This window comes from Citrus sinensis, chromosome 2, assembly GCF_022201045.2.
Source record: "Citrus sinensis cultivar Valencia sweet orange chromosome 2, DVS_A1.0, whole genome shotgun sequence".
NCBI classification, from domain to species: domain Eukaryota; kingdom Viridiplantae; phylum Streptophyta; class Magnoliopsida; order Sapindales; family Rutaceae; genus Citrus; species Citrus sinensis.
In genome coordinates this window covers 21,302,670-21,318,835 of record NC_068557.1, presented here as the reverse complement: position 1 = coordinate 21,318,835, position 16,166 = coordinate 21,302,670, and the positions used below count along the sequence as shown (strand labels likewise).

General features: G+C 32.9%; 1 protein-coding gene across 1 annotated transcript; it reads right to left on the bottom strand.

The window, feature by feature from the left end:
- Window positions 1–1,049: 1,049 nt before the first annotated feature.
- LOC102612024 (acetyl-CoA acetyltransferase, cytosolic 1) lies at window positions 1,050–5,571 on the bottom strand. Its single transcript, XM_006469373.4, has 15 exons — window positions 5,413–5,571; window positions 4,342–4,401; window positions 4,013–4,111; window positions 3,702–3,875; window positions 3,478–3,583; window positions 3,260–3,398; window positions 3,089–3,166; window positions 2,937–3,002; window positions 2,602–2,687; window positions 2,091–2,190; window positions 1,811–1,921; window positions 1,682–1,723; window positions 1,465–1,551; window positions 1,279–1,383; window positions 1,050–1,186 (listed from the first exon to the last, which is right to left on the bottom strand). The coding sequence occupies exons 2-14, from the start codon at window positions 4,379–4,381 to the stop codon at window positions 1,294–1,296; spliced, it is 1,218 nt and encodes a 405-aa protein (XP_006469436.1). The 5' UTR covers window positions 4,382–4,401; window positions 5,413–5,571; the 3' UTR covers window positions 1,050–1,186; window positions 1,279–1,293.
- Between the last annotated feature and the right edge of the window lie 10,595 nt (window positions 5,572–16,166).

Here is a 16,166-nt window from a genome sequence, read left to right as displayed (position 1 = left end):
TAATATCAATCACAAGCGTAGAAAGCTGTTGGTTTTTAGTTTTATCTGATCCTACCTCTGACGTTTTTCATTAAATTAAAATCCTATATATTATTCTATTAACTAGCTTTTGGATTGGTCATGGCTCACAAGCCTTATAGATTATGTTATCAACTATTTTTATCCGTCTGACTATACACGAAGCTTGCGAACCAAAATCAAATGAAAAGCATGTTCTTGTTGGTGAATTATCGAAGAGTGAAAGAGTTGGGTTTTAAAATTATTTTTGTGGTTGTAGACCGAAAATAAAACTATACTACGGCAATGATTCAATTTGAGGTCATTTTGAAATTTTTAAGAGCGTGTTGAGTAATTATTTAATTTTAATATTTTCTCGTCGAGTATCTTAACTAAAAAAGTGTTTAAAGAATTTATTAAGAATGTAAATAACCTCACCCTATTCCGTATTCCTCATGCATAGTGACATACAATATTGAGAAAATCTTTGAGTCTCCAATTTTAAACTAAATGTATTATCAGATTGTGTGATTATAGAATTGTATTTTGGTAAAGATGCCTCGATTTTAACTTAAATGGAGAAAAAAAAAAGAAGAGAGATCACTTATTTCATGACGTTCTTGTTTTACGTACAAGCTTAAATGTTGTAACTACCCATTAGGCAATGTCTGGTGCATCGATGACACAACTTAGCTTCCCAATTATTGATAGTCTCATGAGGCTTCTCTACATGTAACGTGTGGATTTTTTTTTTTTTTTTTTTTAATAGGATGCAACATGTGGATTGGATTGAGAGTGATTTTTGCGCACGTTTGCTGGGTCATTTGCTACTGGAGAGCAGTATGGATCTGTTTTGAATCACGGATAACGATTATAAATAAATTGTGTTTCTAAAAATTTAGTAGCAATGGTGTTTGATGTTGCAAGCAATTACTTTCAATTGTTAGTTACATACAATAGCACGATTATCATCAAAGTTCATACCATTTAATTCACACGTACGCGCACACATATATAAAATGAAAGAGACAGAGAGAGACAGAGAGAGAGCAAAGCCAGAAAATTATTATCTTTTTATTGAAGACGAAAGCACATATGAAAAAGAAACGGAGATACAATTGCACAACACCCCACCCTAATGGGCCATAATTATACTCCACAAGAAGGGTGCAACCTCGTTGATAATAATCTGTAGCAAAGAGAAGTTGCAGTCATGTTAATCATAGCCTAACTATGCCTATGTGCTCATGTAAATTTTAAATGAATATGCATGAGACTTACCCGAACAGAAAAGGCTTACACAAGCTCTACAACAAGTGCCGATGCACCTCCTCCTCCGTTGCAAACGCCACCAACACCGTATTTCCCGTTTTTCTGCCTAAGTACCTGCAGTAACATTTCGTTAAATGATGATGGAAAGAAAACAATCTTTACACGATGATGCAATAGATGTTTTTGAGAACATACCCCCAAAAGTGTGACCAAGATACGAGCTCCGCTGCAGCCCAGAGGATGTCCCAAAGCTACTGCTCCACCATGGACATTAACCTTGTCCTGTAAGCAGGATCAGAAAAAGATCTTGATTAATAAATGAACAATTTTGAAAACTTGCATATGCTCATGCATAGGCAGAGAAAACATGAGCAAATGCACAGAGAATCAACTTTTGAGGCGGAGAACTCACAGGATTTAGTCCAAGCAATTTCTGGTTTGCAAGGGCGACGACCTACAAAAACCAATTTGGTAATTCAAGATACAGCAATCCCCAAAATTGGTAGAGAAACCACATTAACAATTAGCAATAAAATCTTACAGCAAAGGCCTCATTTATTTCGTAACAGTCAACTTGAGAAGCCTCCAAGCCAGCATTTGAAATGGCTTTAGGTATGGCTAGGGCTGGAGCTGTCGTAAACATCTCTGGTGCCTGAAAAGTAAACACGTATGAACATCACATGACATGAAGCTTGAAACTAAAATAGATAATAAAAGTAAAAATAGAAATGACTAGTATGAGAAACAGTCATCTACTGCTCACAATATTTTAGTGTGCTAGGCACCATAACTACTTTTTTTCTACATATATGGAAATGTACCTGAGCAGCATCAGCATATCCTGTGATCTTGGCGATCACTTGCAAACCCAGCTTAAGTACCTTCTCTCCACTGACTAGAACTAATGCTGCAGCTCCATCACTGTCAATAAGAGCAATTGTACCTTCAGTAGGAGGTTGGTTTCAAGTCCTTGTAGGACTCAAATAACCAAAATTGTGAGAAACTGCATATGCTTTAATGGATGAAATTTTAAAGTTGTTTGAGGATAATCAGTTTCTCCTGAGAAAGACTAGGGAACAAAATGATTACAAATTCTTAATAGAAAGACTAGGGAACAAAATGATTACAAGTTCTTAATAGCTTCATGATACAAAGGAGCAAGTTTCTAACATGATTATAACTAGGGCAAGCCAGTACATGGAGGTTGTTGCAACATGACTATGAAATGAATAAACATCTCATAGGTAAATTTCAAAAGCTTTTGTGTGTAAGTTTAAAAAGCAATAATCTCGGAGTTTGAAGTCAAATTTTTGACCCTGTTTCGGGATTGACCTTATACTAGAGGCATTGCCAGCCGTAACAGTTCCTCCATTCTCCTTGAAACTTGGTCGAAGCTTCCTCAATTTTGCCGGGTCAAACTGGTATAAAATAAAAGCAACATGTGCAACATCATTAAGCAGGAAGTTGGAAAAACAATTCCAAATGCAAACTGAAGGTAGTTTAACCGGCAGTTGCAAGTTTGCCAAAAGGAAATTATTATAGCCAACTTGCTACAAAAACATCAATCTCAATGGAGGTAAAAAATACGTATCATATCATTGGAATCAGCAGATTGAAGATAACACTGTGTGAATACACTTATGCATCTGAATTTACATAATATTTACCTTGCCTAAACCTTCATCCTTATCAACAATGGTTGATGGTTTTCCCCTTCCCGCAGAAACTTCAACCTGCATTGCATTAGATTCAGTATGCAAATATGTAGAACAAAACCTGACATAGCATCACTTAAACTAAATATAACTAGATGTCTCACTGGAACAATTTCCCATGCAAAGGCACCAGCATCTTGGGCAGCAATACCACGCTCAAAGCTCAGAACAGCAAAGTCATCCTGCAGAAATCATGAAGATATGAATCATGAGTTGTAAATGCAAGATTAGTAGCCTTCTACAGATGAAATTCAAGAATCGGAGAAATCCAATACCTGATTCTCCCTTGTTATTGAATGTTGTTCAGCACAAAGTTCAGCACAAGTTCCCATGCTACAATCATTATAAACATCCCATAATCCATCTTTAAGCATTCCATCAACCAGAGAATCATGTCCAAGTCGAGACCCCTTTCTGCATGCAAGTACAAAATCAGAAATCTGTAACTGAGTTCCACTTTTGGGGAGAAAAAAGGGGAGGGAGGGATATAAACCTCGCTTCTGCCAAATATTTAGGTGCGTTAGACATGCTTTCCATTCCTCCAGCCACAATGACATCATTGATCCCCAACTGGATACTCTGTGATGCAAGCATTATAGCTGCAATGACCAACAAAATGCCAACAGATGTTAAGATGAATTCCCAAACAATAAAAAATAGAAAATAAAACCCAAGAGAGAATGGGAGAGGAAAAAGAAAAGACTTCTTCCATGTTACCTTTCAGCCCTGATGCACAAACTTTGTTAACAGTAGTACAGACCACTGAATTCGGAATTCCTGCACCCAATGCAGCCTGTCTAGCAGGAGCCTGTCCTAGATTTGCACTGAGAACATTACCAAAGAAAACTTCTTGTACAAGTGATGGATCAACATTTGCTCTCTTAAGAGCAGCTGTAGGTGACAAAAAGTAACAATTAAAAACGAATGAGTTAGAATCTTACATTAAAGATACAGAATGAGAGAAAGAAAGAGAAATAGAATAATATTTCAGTATTTGGCTTGAAGAAAATAAAAGGTTTCGTTCCAACCTTCAATAGCGATAGATCCAAGCTTGGTAGCAGATAAGGAAGATAGAGTACCAAGAAATCCACCCATTGGTGTACGAGCAACCCCGACAATACAAACATCTGTATAACATAAAGAGAGAAGATTGAAAAATTGGCAAGCACACTACCTTTTAGAACTGAAAGTTATAAATTTAGTATCCTAATATTTTCTTACTATCCATGTAAGTATGAGAGCAAAAACAAATCATTTCGTTAAAAATTTTGATATTAACATAGCACTTTTTTGCTCACAAATATAAGCAATTATGGACTAATCTAACTACAATCATCAACATGCTTTGAAACAACACCTCTAGGCTTTATCGAATCAGATGCTGCCGCTGGAGCCATTTGTCAATGCCAATCACGATCTGTACAAATTTATTTCACTTATGGTTAGTCAAATAAATGAGGCAGTATGGAAAAGATACTAGATGTAGTTCTAGTGCACAGTCTCAATAACCCAAGAAGGAAGCTTTCACTAGAGAGGAAAAGATCTCAATTGAGAAATTACTGAATATTATTGACGAAAACTGTGTAAAGAACCTAAAATCACAAGCACAAATACACAATACATATGAACCAACAAGAAAACATAAAGCAACCCTAATTAAACCAGAAAAAAGAAATTAGACTTTGACTCTACTTATCCTAAATCAATAAAGAAGTGGGTACCTCTCAAAAAATAAATAAAAAAGTAGGTACAGAACAAAATACGTAAACTCAGATAACTAAGCACAATTCATATGAACGGATAAAACAGGAAAGATCTTGCTTATTATAGGATCCATAATAACTGCATGAAGACAGTAGAAACATTAAATAAATAAATAAACTATATTTTCACTCTTTCTTTTTTCCAAAAAAACCAAAAAATTAAAAAAGAAGTTAATAATTAGGAAATAAATTACCAAAAAAAAAAGGAGAGATTTGAAGAAATCGTTTAAAATCAGATCGCATATAGACTAATCTAATCATGAAGAATATTACGTTAGTAGTAAATCTCTGTTAATATTTGAATTAGCATTTACAGTAGCGTAAATAAATAATTGCCAAATTAAATTAAATAACAGTTCTAAAGTAGATAAAAATGCGTAACTAACAACTAACTATCCAATTTCAAACCGTCATTTGACTACCGAGAAAATGTAGGAAAAACAGAAAAAATAAAATATCTTCTGCATTTTCGTCTTCCCTCAGTTTTCTCACCAACCAAACAGAATTTTCAAAAACGAACGGAACATAAACATTAAAATCAGCTAAATCTAAGTTGAAGAAACAAATAATTAAACATCTAGCACTTTTTTTTTTAGCTTTTTCATTTGAATTACTTCAATAATAGGGGTCAAAAAAAAAAAAAAAAACTCCATCATGGAATTTACCTGCGAGATTCAGAGTGAGTGTGGATCACGTGAGGAGGAGATGGTTTTTGCGGGTGGAAGCGCAGAAATGTCGTGCTGAGGAAATGGCGAAGAGTTGTTCTGAACTTCTGATTATATAGAGGCCGCGGAATGTCCGAGCACGTGTCTCGCGCACAGGTGTGTATTTACTAATTTAGCCTTTTGGAGACACTTTGTTCATTTTCATTAACAAAAATTTAGAAAAAAGTAAAACGAAATATCCGGAGGATGAGTCTTCAAATATACAAGTAACCAAATTTTTGGGGAAAAAAATTTTAAACAACAACTTGTTAAAATATTTTTTAAATTTGTGGTATCTTCATTCAAATTAAGCAAGATTACTTATACTATCACGTATTATAACTTTTGAATTTATAATTGTAATGGTTGACGTGAAATTATTGATTGGATTATTTTTTATTATTTCTTAATTATCTTTTACAGAAAAATTTATATGGAATGATATTATCCGAAATTAGTTATTTTTTATAAAAAAATTTATGTGGAGTGATCTCATCTCAGTTATCAAATAAATAAGTTATACATATTTTAAGTTATTTTTTTCTTAATAAATATATATACATGTGACATTTATTTATTGACGAATAAACAAATATGTGATATACGACTCATATAAATTTTTTTTCTCCTAATTTTTAGATGCGGGGTTTGGAAATATGGGAACCATAAATGGTATTTCAAAGGGGGCTGCATTTAGTGTGTGAGGGTTGGAGGTTGCATTATTTGGAATAAGATTGCTTGTCCCATAAATTCATAATGCATTATCCAATTGGAGGTACAAAAACGTAAATGAACAAAGCATTTTAGTTAACCGTTAGTCACCAAACGGCAGCGTATCGAATCGTACTTGGCCGGATTGGCATTCATGCTGACGAGATTCTACGGCATGTCCATTTCATCAGCAGCGTCAGCGTGGTGGGCGATAACATCAACGTGCATTTTTTTTGGCTTCGAAGAAAAAACAAAACCTAACAGGCTAACACGTGGCAATATATCCAACGCACCGCATCTTTAATACAATTCCAAAATGGGATTTATATATTTTTAAGATTCCATATTTACAAAATTATTTAATACAACACAATGTCACATAATTAATTTATTAGTCCAAATTAATTCATATTTCATTGAACAAATTAATATTTGAGAAAATTTTAGGAGAATTAATGAAAATTAACGGCTCATTTCATCATATTTAAGAATCATTCAACTAACTCAAGTTCGTTAAATCATCGTCAATTGAATTATCCTCTCCATAAATAAGAACGCAAAAAATTTTGAGACGAGTCCTGATCAACACTATAGCAATGAGCGTAACTTAAAAATATTTTTTAAAAATAAATAAAATGAAACAACTTGAACGAAGAATAGAAAAAATATACTCAACATTCAAAATGTGGCTTAGTTAATTTTACAATAGTTGACTCTGTTCTATTTTCAACTTCACATATTGGAATCAAAGTAGTAATATTAATATTAAATTCAACTTTCAGCAACTTCCTACGCACTCAATTAGTGGACAAGCCAAGTTGGTGGACATTACGCAGTCTACTGAGTACTGATTCAGACGTTAGCTTGAGGATTTCAACAGTTTGAGCCCAAAAAAATAAAATCGTTTTTTATACTATGTATATACTAAATTCATCTTAAAAGAAATAATTAAGGTCACAATTATTTATCTCTTTCATATAACTAGTAAATTTAGTAACATTGGTTAAGGTAATTGGCCATGTCAAATTTTCCTCATACTTCCTTCTCTAATTTTATCGAAATATTATTCTTTAGAAAAGCATCAAGCATGAATGCGAAAAGTGATGATTATTTTTATTTGTTGGATTAAAATCAGGATTTTTGTTTTTTTCAATTCATATTGAGATCCGTTGAAAGGTAAGTCAAAGTTTGGCATCAATAGAAAATTTATTGAAAAATTAGTTTTGTGGAGTCTTTTATTGACTTTAATTGTCATCATTTTTATCACCACTGCTTTTTATATTTAAAATATATATATTTAACAAGTCAATTACTTACTTTTGCAATCATCAAATCTTTACTTTTTTATTTGTGACCCGGCACTAATTTTCTACTTTAAACTAAATTATTATCCTATAATTTAGAGCCAACTAGCACACACAATAACTAATTCAAAGATTGAATCGTAGAAACACACAACATGTAGAGCATGTCTCTACTTAATAAGTGCTATTTTCGACATAAAAAATAACTTCTTTCCTCGTTTATAAATATCTTTATATTACATTATAATTTACATATAAGTTTATAGAAATACATAAATAAGCTCAAAAAGACTAAGCACAAATAAGCCCACTGAATCGTCAATTAAAAATCAAAGAAAACTAACTTGCATATTCATTGGAGGGAATTATCCTATAATTTAGAGCCAACTAACACAAACATAACTAATTCAAAGATTGAATTGTAGAAACACACAACATGTAGAGCATGTCTCTACTTAATACGTGCTATTTTCGACATAAAAAATAGTTTTTTTTTCCTCGTTTATAAATATCTTAATATTGCATTATAATTTACATATACGTTTATAGAAATACATAAATAAACTCAAAAAAACTAAGCACAAATAAGCCCATAGAGTCCTCAATGAAAAATTTAAAAAAAAAAATTAACTTTCATATTCACTAGAGGGACTTTTGAATCCATGTACTTGTACTTCAAGAGATTGAGGTACCAACCAATCCTAAAGTAGGTTTAGGAGAAAAAATATATATATTATTTTGTTTTTGAATAAATAATGCTCAATTTGTTAATCTAGTTTTTTTTTTTTGCTAGGGAAATAAAACTATTAAAATTTAAGTTTTCTTTTTTTAGAAATATGAATTCATAAGTTTTTCCGCGTTTAGTATTACATTGTTGATTTCTAAAATAATGTTACATGTTTTCAATTTTTTTCTCAATCATATTATATTCTCTACCACTCTTTTATAATTGAAAAAGTTTGTTGGACCCAACTAATGGGCCATTTTCTGGCCCCTGGCATTGATAAGAATATAAGAATGTGAAAGAAAATGTAAGAACAAATAAAATATTTAAACAGCTCCATTGAACAGTATCCACCTGCACTTGACAAAGCTCCATTCAGTATCAATTTGGCCAATACAAATATTTTCTTCTTATACAATTTGCTTCCAGTATCCTCTTAAATAAAATACATATCCTATAAATTGTGTTGGCTAAGCTACGATAGACGTTCTTGTACTAATTCACAATAATTAACTAAAGTTAGTTTAGAATTGTAATGATATATTCCAATTTCAAGATAAAGTAAGCACATTAATGACAATATACTTCATTTCGATTCCGATTCTCATAACTAAAGCAAACAATTTATTTTGATTATCATTCCCTATTTCGATTTCAGTTCATTCCGATTATTGATTAGTAAACGCACCATAAATTGAAAGACTAGTTCCACCATTAGTCATGAAGGTCATTTGTTTTTTAACCTCTTAATGTAGATGTCAGTAAGTATAACTATTTTTTTTTTTATATAAATCTGAAAATATAATTAAAAAAAAGGGAGAAGAGATATAGGATCCTCATGAACGAAAGGTTAAGTTATGAAAAGATAATTGGGATAGCCCTAAGTATCCTCAAATAACTTTTTTCCTAATAGTCATTGGTGGATAATCCCACCAAGTATACGCGGAATAAGATAAACCCAAGTTAGACAAGCAATCTGCTACCTAACTTCATTCTCAAAAAATAAAGGAGCATTTGAAAATCATATTTTTAATCAAGCTATAACAATTAATCCATCTATTACGGATGCACCATGGAGGAGCAAATTTAGGATTATGAAGACAAGACAGCGCAGCAGTAGAGTCGCTCTCTAACCAAACATATTGCCGCCATTTATTAGTTGCTTCTTCAATAGCCATAATAACACCAAATATTTCAGCATAAAATGATGAATTAATACCTAAAGGCACTGCAAAGCATCCTTTAAAGGCACCATTAAATCCCATGAAAACCGCAAGCTGTCTTTCCTGAATTTCATCTAGCAAGGCTATATGTATTAATTTTAACCCAATAAATTAAAAGAGGATGCCAGAAAACTGAAACTACCTTTGGAGGATGCCATAAGGGCTTCTTTATGCCCAATATGTCATAAATTGAAACCTGAGTGCCTGTGTGTCCTGGACAATAAAAGTTCAATAAAATAATGTGAGAAGCAATAATGGCCTTTAGTTGAGATAAGGAGAGCACACGATTTTCAAAGCATAATAAGTTTTAAGGTTTCCACAAATAATAAATCAGGATGAAGTAAGCCATGCACTAAAGGGAGGCTGTGTGATGAGAAAATCTATCATCAAGAATTAGCTTTCGAAAACTCACAAGGTCTCTATTCATAGGAAAGGTGACTATAAATAAAGAAGGAAGCCAACCCCAAAGTTGTTGAGAGAGCCCGCATAAGAAAAATAAGTGGGCAGCTATTTCATCAGTTTGCAAGCAAAAGGGGCACGCTGAGATGACACATAATTCACATAAACGTAGCTGATCATCTATTGAAAGTCTATTATAAAACAACCTCCAGGCAAACATAGAGTTTTTTTGGAGGAATAAAAGGTGACCACAAACATTTGTTCCAAGGGCAGACTTCACAGTTGCCAAGTAAAAAATGATAAGCTTATGACAAAGTAAGATCACCATCTACTGAGTGGCACCACACCATCTTATCTTCAGTATCAAATAGGGGCAACATTATATTTTTTATATTTAAAACCAGTTGAGGGAACAAAGGTTGAAAATGATCTAGAATATACCAAGCACTATCACCAGTCAAGGCACTCACAAAAGAATTAAGGTTCATGCTTAAATAATTAATATTCAATAAAGAATCAATGGGATCTGATAGCCATCTATCACGCCACAGGTTAATCTTTTTCCATCTCCCACAACCTAACGGTAACTAGCAACTAAAGTAGGAATTTAACTCTTCAAACACCGCCAAATGGAAGAATTGGAATAAGTTCGAGACTAATTGTATAAAGAGAGTTGATACCAACCTTTTAAAAACTGACACCAAATACAAGAAGATGTCAAAATAGGCCAAGAAGTCTTAAGGAAACGGCACGATTAAGCAAGGACAGGTCACGAATACCTAAACCATCAAATTCCTTTGGAGCACAAACCTGATGCCAAGAGATAAAAATCTTTTTTCGAGTATCACAGGAGCAAGTCCAAGTGAAATTACGGATCCAACCACTCATTTGCTTCAAAAGAGAGCATGGTCATTGGTAGATCATAAAGCTATGTAATAACATGGCTTGGATAACAAACTACACAAGTTAAAAGCAGCCAGCCGTAGAAAGTAACTTTCCCATCCAGCTGGTGTGTGCAATCTTTAAATCTATTAGTGTCGATATATAAGTGTATACAATAAGTAATATACTGATGAGTATTCATATCGTCTCTACAGGGATTGATGTTTTTAGATTTGCTTCAGCGGTCTTTAACAATGCAGTTTTGTTTTAAATGAAAATAAAGTAACTAATGAAACTAATAGACAAATTAAAGTAAAAATGCAATAAATAAAATAAAATAAAGAAAATTCTCACGTCAAACACAAGGATAAAACAAATGGAAATGGAGTAGTTGAATGAATAAACTCACTTAATGGTATTGACTATTATTTCAATTCTAGTATCGTTGCTATATCATCTGCTACAACACTGGGTAAATCCCTCATGTATCCTCAATTGTTGTCTGTTGGATATCTTATATCTAATGCAACATAACAGTGACCAATTGTTACGTCAACATTAAATATAACAATAAACGATCTAGGTTATATTTACCCTACAAGTGAATTCCTATGTTCATCATTAATTTTAGATAAAGCATGACCCTATTTAAATTGAAATTGACTCAATTTAGGTGACTTTTTTAAGGCTCTTTCTTAGTTAATATCCCTAAATAGGTGGTCAGCCAAAATAGAGAATTAAAATAAATACAATTAAGATAAAATATTGTAGCAAATACTGAGCAACACACTTATGTCATTCAAACATCCATTAAGTTCATTTATCACTCAACCACAATCAAATTTAGTTCATGATTTGCGAAAAAAAAATAAATAAATGAGTTTTAACCATCAAATACATCCCCATACTGAGATAAAAACAAGAAAATAAAAAAATGGCTAATTTTCTAATTGATCTCTGTGATTTCTCCTCTATGACAACCTTCAATCTCTCTCTTGAATTTTGTTTTCTTGTTTTTTCTTTTCAGTTTTTCTCTTTAGTTGATGACTCCCTCTTTCCTTTGCCTGTGTGCTCCTTTTATAGCTTAAAATTAGGGCAACCGGAAGTCTAGGGCACGTATCTTCCAGATTTGGAAACTCCATATCACAATCTTCTAAGTATCTTCTCTGTCAATACTCCAAAGTTGCTACAGCAATGGTACTGCATGAACGGCTACAACATCTGCATTGTTCTAGACTTATTTCAATTCTTCTGTAATCAAGTTCTTTCCTTATTTTTGCAAGCCTATTGCATTAGCATTCATTTCTTAAAATTTGAGCTTCCGGTCACTTACAATTATACATATAATCTAAGCACACAAATTATTCTAAATAAAAAAAAATTATTAAAATAAACTAAAATTGATGTTTATGCAAAATATAATTAAAATGCAATAAAAATATGTCATTTACTCTCTAAGTATTACTGATTCAAGTCTAAAAGTGTCATAATAATTCTCATTTCATAGAGTTATCACCAGCTTTCTGGCTTTTCTCGAACTCCATCAGTAATAACCTGCAAGTGTTACTTCCTAAAGATTTCGTGAAATATCGAAACTCTCAAGTAAGTAAAAGTAGTTGGACCCTCTTGAAACCCCAAAAAAGACTTTAAAAAATTGATCATGTGACTCATATATGATCTAATAAAGAACCATGATTTAGCCTTGTTAATCACTTGACTAGAAGCGCGACTATAAGATTCTAAAAGCCCTATCAAGCTAAAGAGGGAATTATAATCACCACGAACAAAAATAAAAATGTCGTTCGCATACAGTGCATGACTTGGAGAAAAATTGAGTTTTGGAGAAGAGATACCATAGATTAACCCTTGTTCTCATAAGTTAAGAATGCCTCTGCTAAAAGCCTCCTCTGCCAAGCAAAAGAGTAGTAGAGACAAATGATCACCATGCCTCACTCCTCTGTTACAGCTAAAAAACCCCTCGGAGTGCCATTAACATAAATGGAAATGCAAGTAAAGTGCAACAAAATAGAAACTCGGGAAATAAATTGAGATGAAAAACCAAAATTCTTTAAAACCCGAAAAAGAAAATCTCACTCAATTGTATCAAAGGCCTTTGTGATATCTAATTTCAACCTCATATTACCACCTTGAATCCATCGATCAAGAAGATTGTATGCCTCGGAAACCAAACCTATAGATTCAGAGATACAACGCCCTTTTACAAAGCCAGTCTGCGAGGAGAAATAATTTTTGTAATAAATGTACCCAACCTATCTATTAGAATCTTCGGAATGATTTTGAAGAGGAAGTTCGAAAGAGTTATTAGTCGAAACTTAGAAACCTCAATGGCACCATCCTCTTTAGGAATTAACACAATAAAATTAGAGTCAAAATTATGAGGTAACTCACTAGTGGTGAAAAAATGCTAGACAAAATGGACAACATTAGGACTAACAATATGCCAACAATGTTGATAAAAAAGACTTGAAAAACCATCTGGGCCATGAGTATTATTCGGGTCTATGGCAAAGACAGTATCTTTGATTTCCAATGCAGAAGGCACCGCAGTTAAAAGAACATTATCAACCTCAAAGACTAGATGAAAGATCATTGTGTTAGCCTAAAGGGCTACACGTAATGTAATTTTGATGATAACAAACATATGTATTAAGTAAGGGTGTTCAGAATTCGATCCGATTCGTTCAATCCGTCTAATTCGTAAAAATTCGATCCTTATAAATCCGATCCGTGGATTGATGGATTAGATTGGATTGAAATTTTAAAAATCCATAGTCGGTGGATTGGATATGGATTTACTTCTGTGAATCCGTAAAAATCCGTGAATCCGTAAAAAAAAATATTTATTTATTTATTTATTTTTAAAAATATTATAAATATGACATTACATAAGTACATAAGTACCATAATATAATTTAGCTATTATCTAATAAAAATATAAAATAAAAAATGATCAAATCGGCGGTCAAAAACTATTGAAGTAAAGTCATCCAAAAGTAAAAGTAAAGTAACATAAAGCTTTTGTAAAAAAAAAAAAAGTAACAATAACATAAAGCCAAAAGTAAACTAGATAACGCCAAAAGCCCAAAAGTAAACTAGCACTATACCGCAAATCAGTGGTCACGACCAACAATCTGCAAACGAAAAAAAAAAACCCTAAGCTTCCTGCAGCCCTGCCGTCACAGTCACACGCACGATTCCGACGAGTACTATTAAACCTTACCATGGTGTTTCTATCTCCTTCTCTAGGTACAGTACTCGTAAACCTTCTCCTGATTTATTATTTTGATTTTATCTTCGATAACATTTGTTCTGATTTTTTTTAATTATTATTATGTATCTTCTTTTTTGTCAATGGTGACTTGGGATAATGATTTTGATATCCTTTTGTTAATAATAAGGTTGTTGGGGATCGAGGGAGAGAATTATTTGTTGATTGCATGTCTTAATTCTGTTGCTTTTGCTTTTTGTTCTGTGGTAAAACTGAGAGAAATTGCACAGTACCTGGCCGTTGTGAAATATTAAAGGCATTTTGATTAGTCTAAATTATTGGTCAGTGTAGCCAAATATATAGATATATTGGAACACTCAAAATCCTGATTATGCAACCACAAGGAGCAAATTAATTCAGATTGTAGCTGGTTGAGTGTACAGTTGAAATCATGTGGCTGAATCTATTAATTTCTTGTTTGATGGGCTATTTTTTTAAAAAATGAAGATTAAAGAGTTGTTATGGGGGGTGGTTGAATCATGTTGCTTCTGTGGATCTAGCAATCATATTGCCTTTTCGGATGTAACACATGAATTTCATGATTTTTCTTTTTGAATTGGCTTCTTTTACTTTTCGTAACTGAACTCTTTTAAGCTTAATTTGTTCCTGTCATTTTTCGTAATTAATTTTAATGATTTTTCATATTGGTGATGTAGATGACTTCTCAACTTGATAAAGGAAAACGCGTAGCTGTAGATTCAGCTCCCCCAAGTTCTAAATCATCCAGTAATGCTGAAGGTACGCCCAATAAATCCACTACTTCAGAAGCTTGGGAGCATTTTATCCAATTAAGTTCTAATTCACTGCATCCTAGATTCAAATGTCGATATTGTGGAAAAGAATATAAATGTGGTTTTAATAAAGGAACATCTAATCTATTGGGTCATATAAGAGAGAGATGTCTAAAATATCATGGTCGAGCTCGAGTAGACAAAAAACAAAAAACTTTGTCTTACCAACCAGTGAAAATTGGAGAGCCATGTAGTCTTGTATCAACGACCTATAGTGTTGAGGCTTGTAGGGAAGCAATTGCTAAGTTTATTATAAAAGATGAGATGTCATTTAAAGTTGTAGAGGGTGAAGGGTTTAAGGAAATGTTGGGAGTTTTTGAAAATAGATTTAAAGTACCATCTCGCACTACTATTGCTCGTGATATTTTGCAACTTTACAAAAAAACAAAGAAAGATTTGACTGATTTTTTTGTTAGTAATCATCAAAGAGTTTGCCTCACTACAGACACATGGACTTCAGCTCAAAATCTTTGTTATATGTGTCTTACAACTCACTTTATTGATGATAATTGGACATTGCACAAAAAAATATTGAATTTTTGTCAAGTTGCTGACCATAAAGGTGAAACAATTGGTAGGCAAATTGAAACATGCCTATTAGATTGGGGTATTGAGAGAGTTTTTACAGTAACGGTTGATAATGCTTCTTCTAATGATGGTGTTGTTTTTTATTTGTCAAAAGTTGTGAACAATTGGAATGGTGCAATCTTAGGGGGTCAAAATATGCATTTGAGGTGTAGTGCACATATATTAATCTCATTGTTGTAGAGGGGTTAAAAGAGTATCATCAGTCGATTTCTAAAATTCGTAATGTTATAAGATTTGTTAGATCTTCACCTTCTAGGACACAAAAGTTTAAGGCATATGCAGAGCAAGAGAAAATTTCTTCAAATAAGTTGTTGTGTCTAGATGTCGTAACTAGATGGAATTCCACTTTTTTCATGTTAGAGGCTGCTGAAAAGTATGAAAAAGTATTTGATCGGTTAGAGCTTCATGATGCACAATACATTCGTGAGTTTTGTTTGAGCGAGCAAAAAACGTGTCCTTCGTCAATTGATTGGGAATATGCTCGTTATTTCATTAAATTCTTGAAGGTTTTTCATGATGCCACTTTGACATTTTCGGGTTCTTTATATGTGACATCCAATACTTTTTTGTGCCAATTATGTTTGATTCATACACAATTGCAAGCTTGGAGGGATAGTAATACTATTAAGTGATTTAATAGATATTGTATTTCACATTTTCGCTAGTTTTTTAAGGGTAATATTTATGCAAGTGAATCAAGTGAAATCAAGCTCAAGACACTCAACGGACAACGGCGAAATCAAGAATAAACTTTAGAGCTCAACGGACAAATTAGTGCGATAAATTCTTGTAAAGCCGGTATGA

Coding starts and splice junctions, on each gene's coding strand:
- LOC102612024 (XM_006469373.4), bottom strand. CDS start 4,381: ATGGCTCCAGCGGCAGCATCTGATTCGATAAAGCCTAGAG. Junction 4,112..4,341: donor TGATTCGATAAAGCCTAGAG/GTGTTGTTTCAA, acceptor TATGTTATACAG/ATGTTTGTATTGTCGGGGTT. Junction 3,399..3,477: donor AAATATTTGGCAGAAGCGAG/GTTTATATCCCT, acceptor ACTTGCATGCAG/AAAGGGGTCTCGACTTGGAC.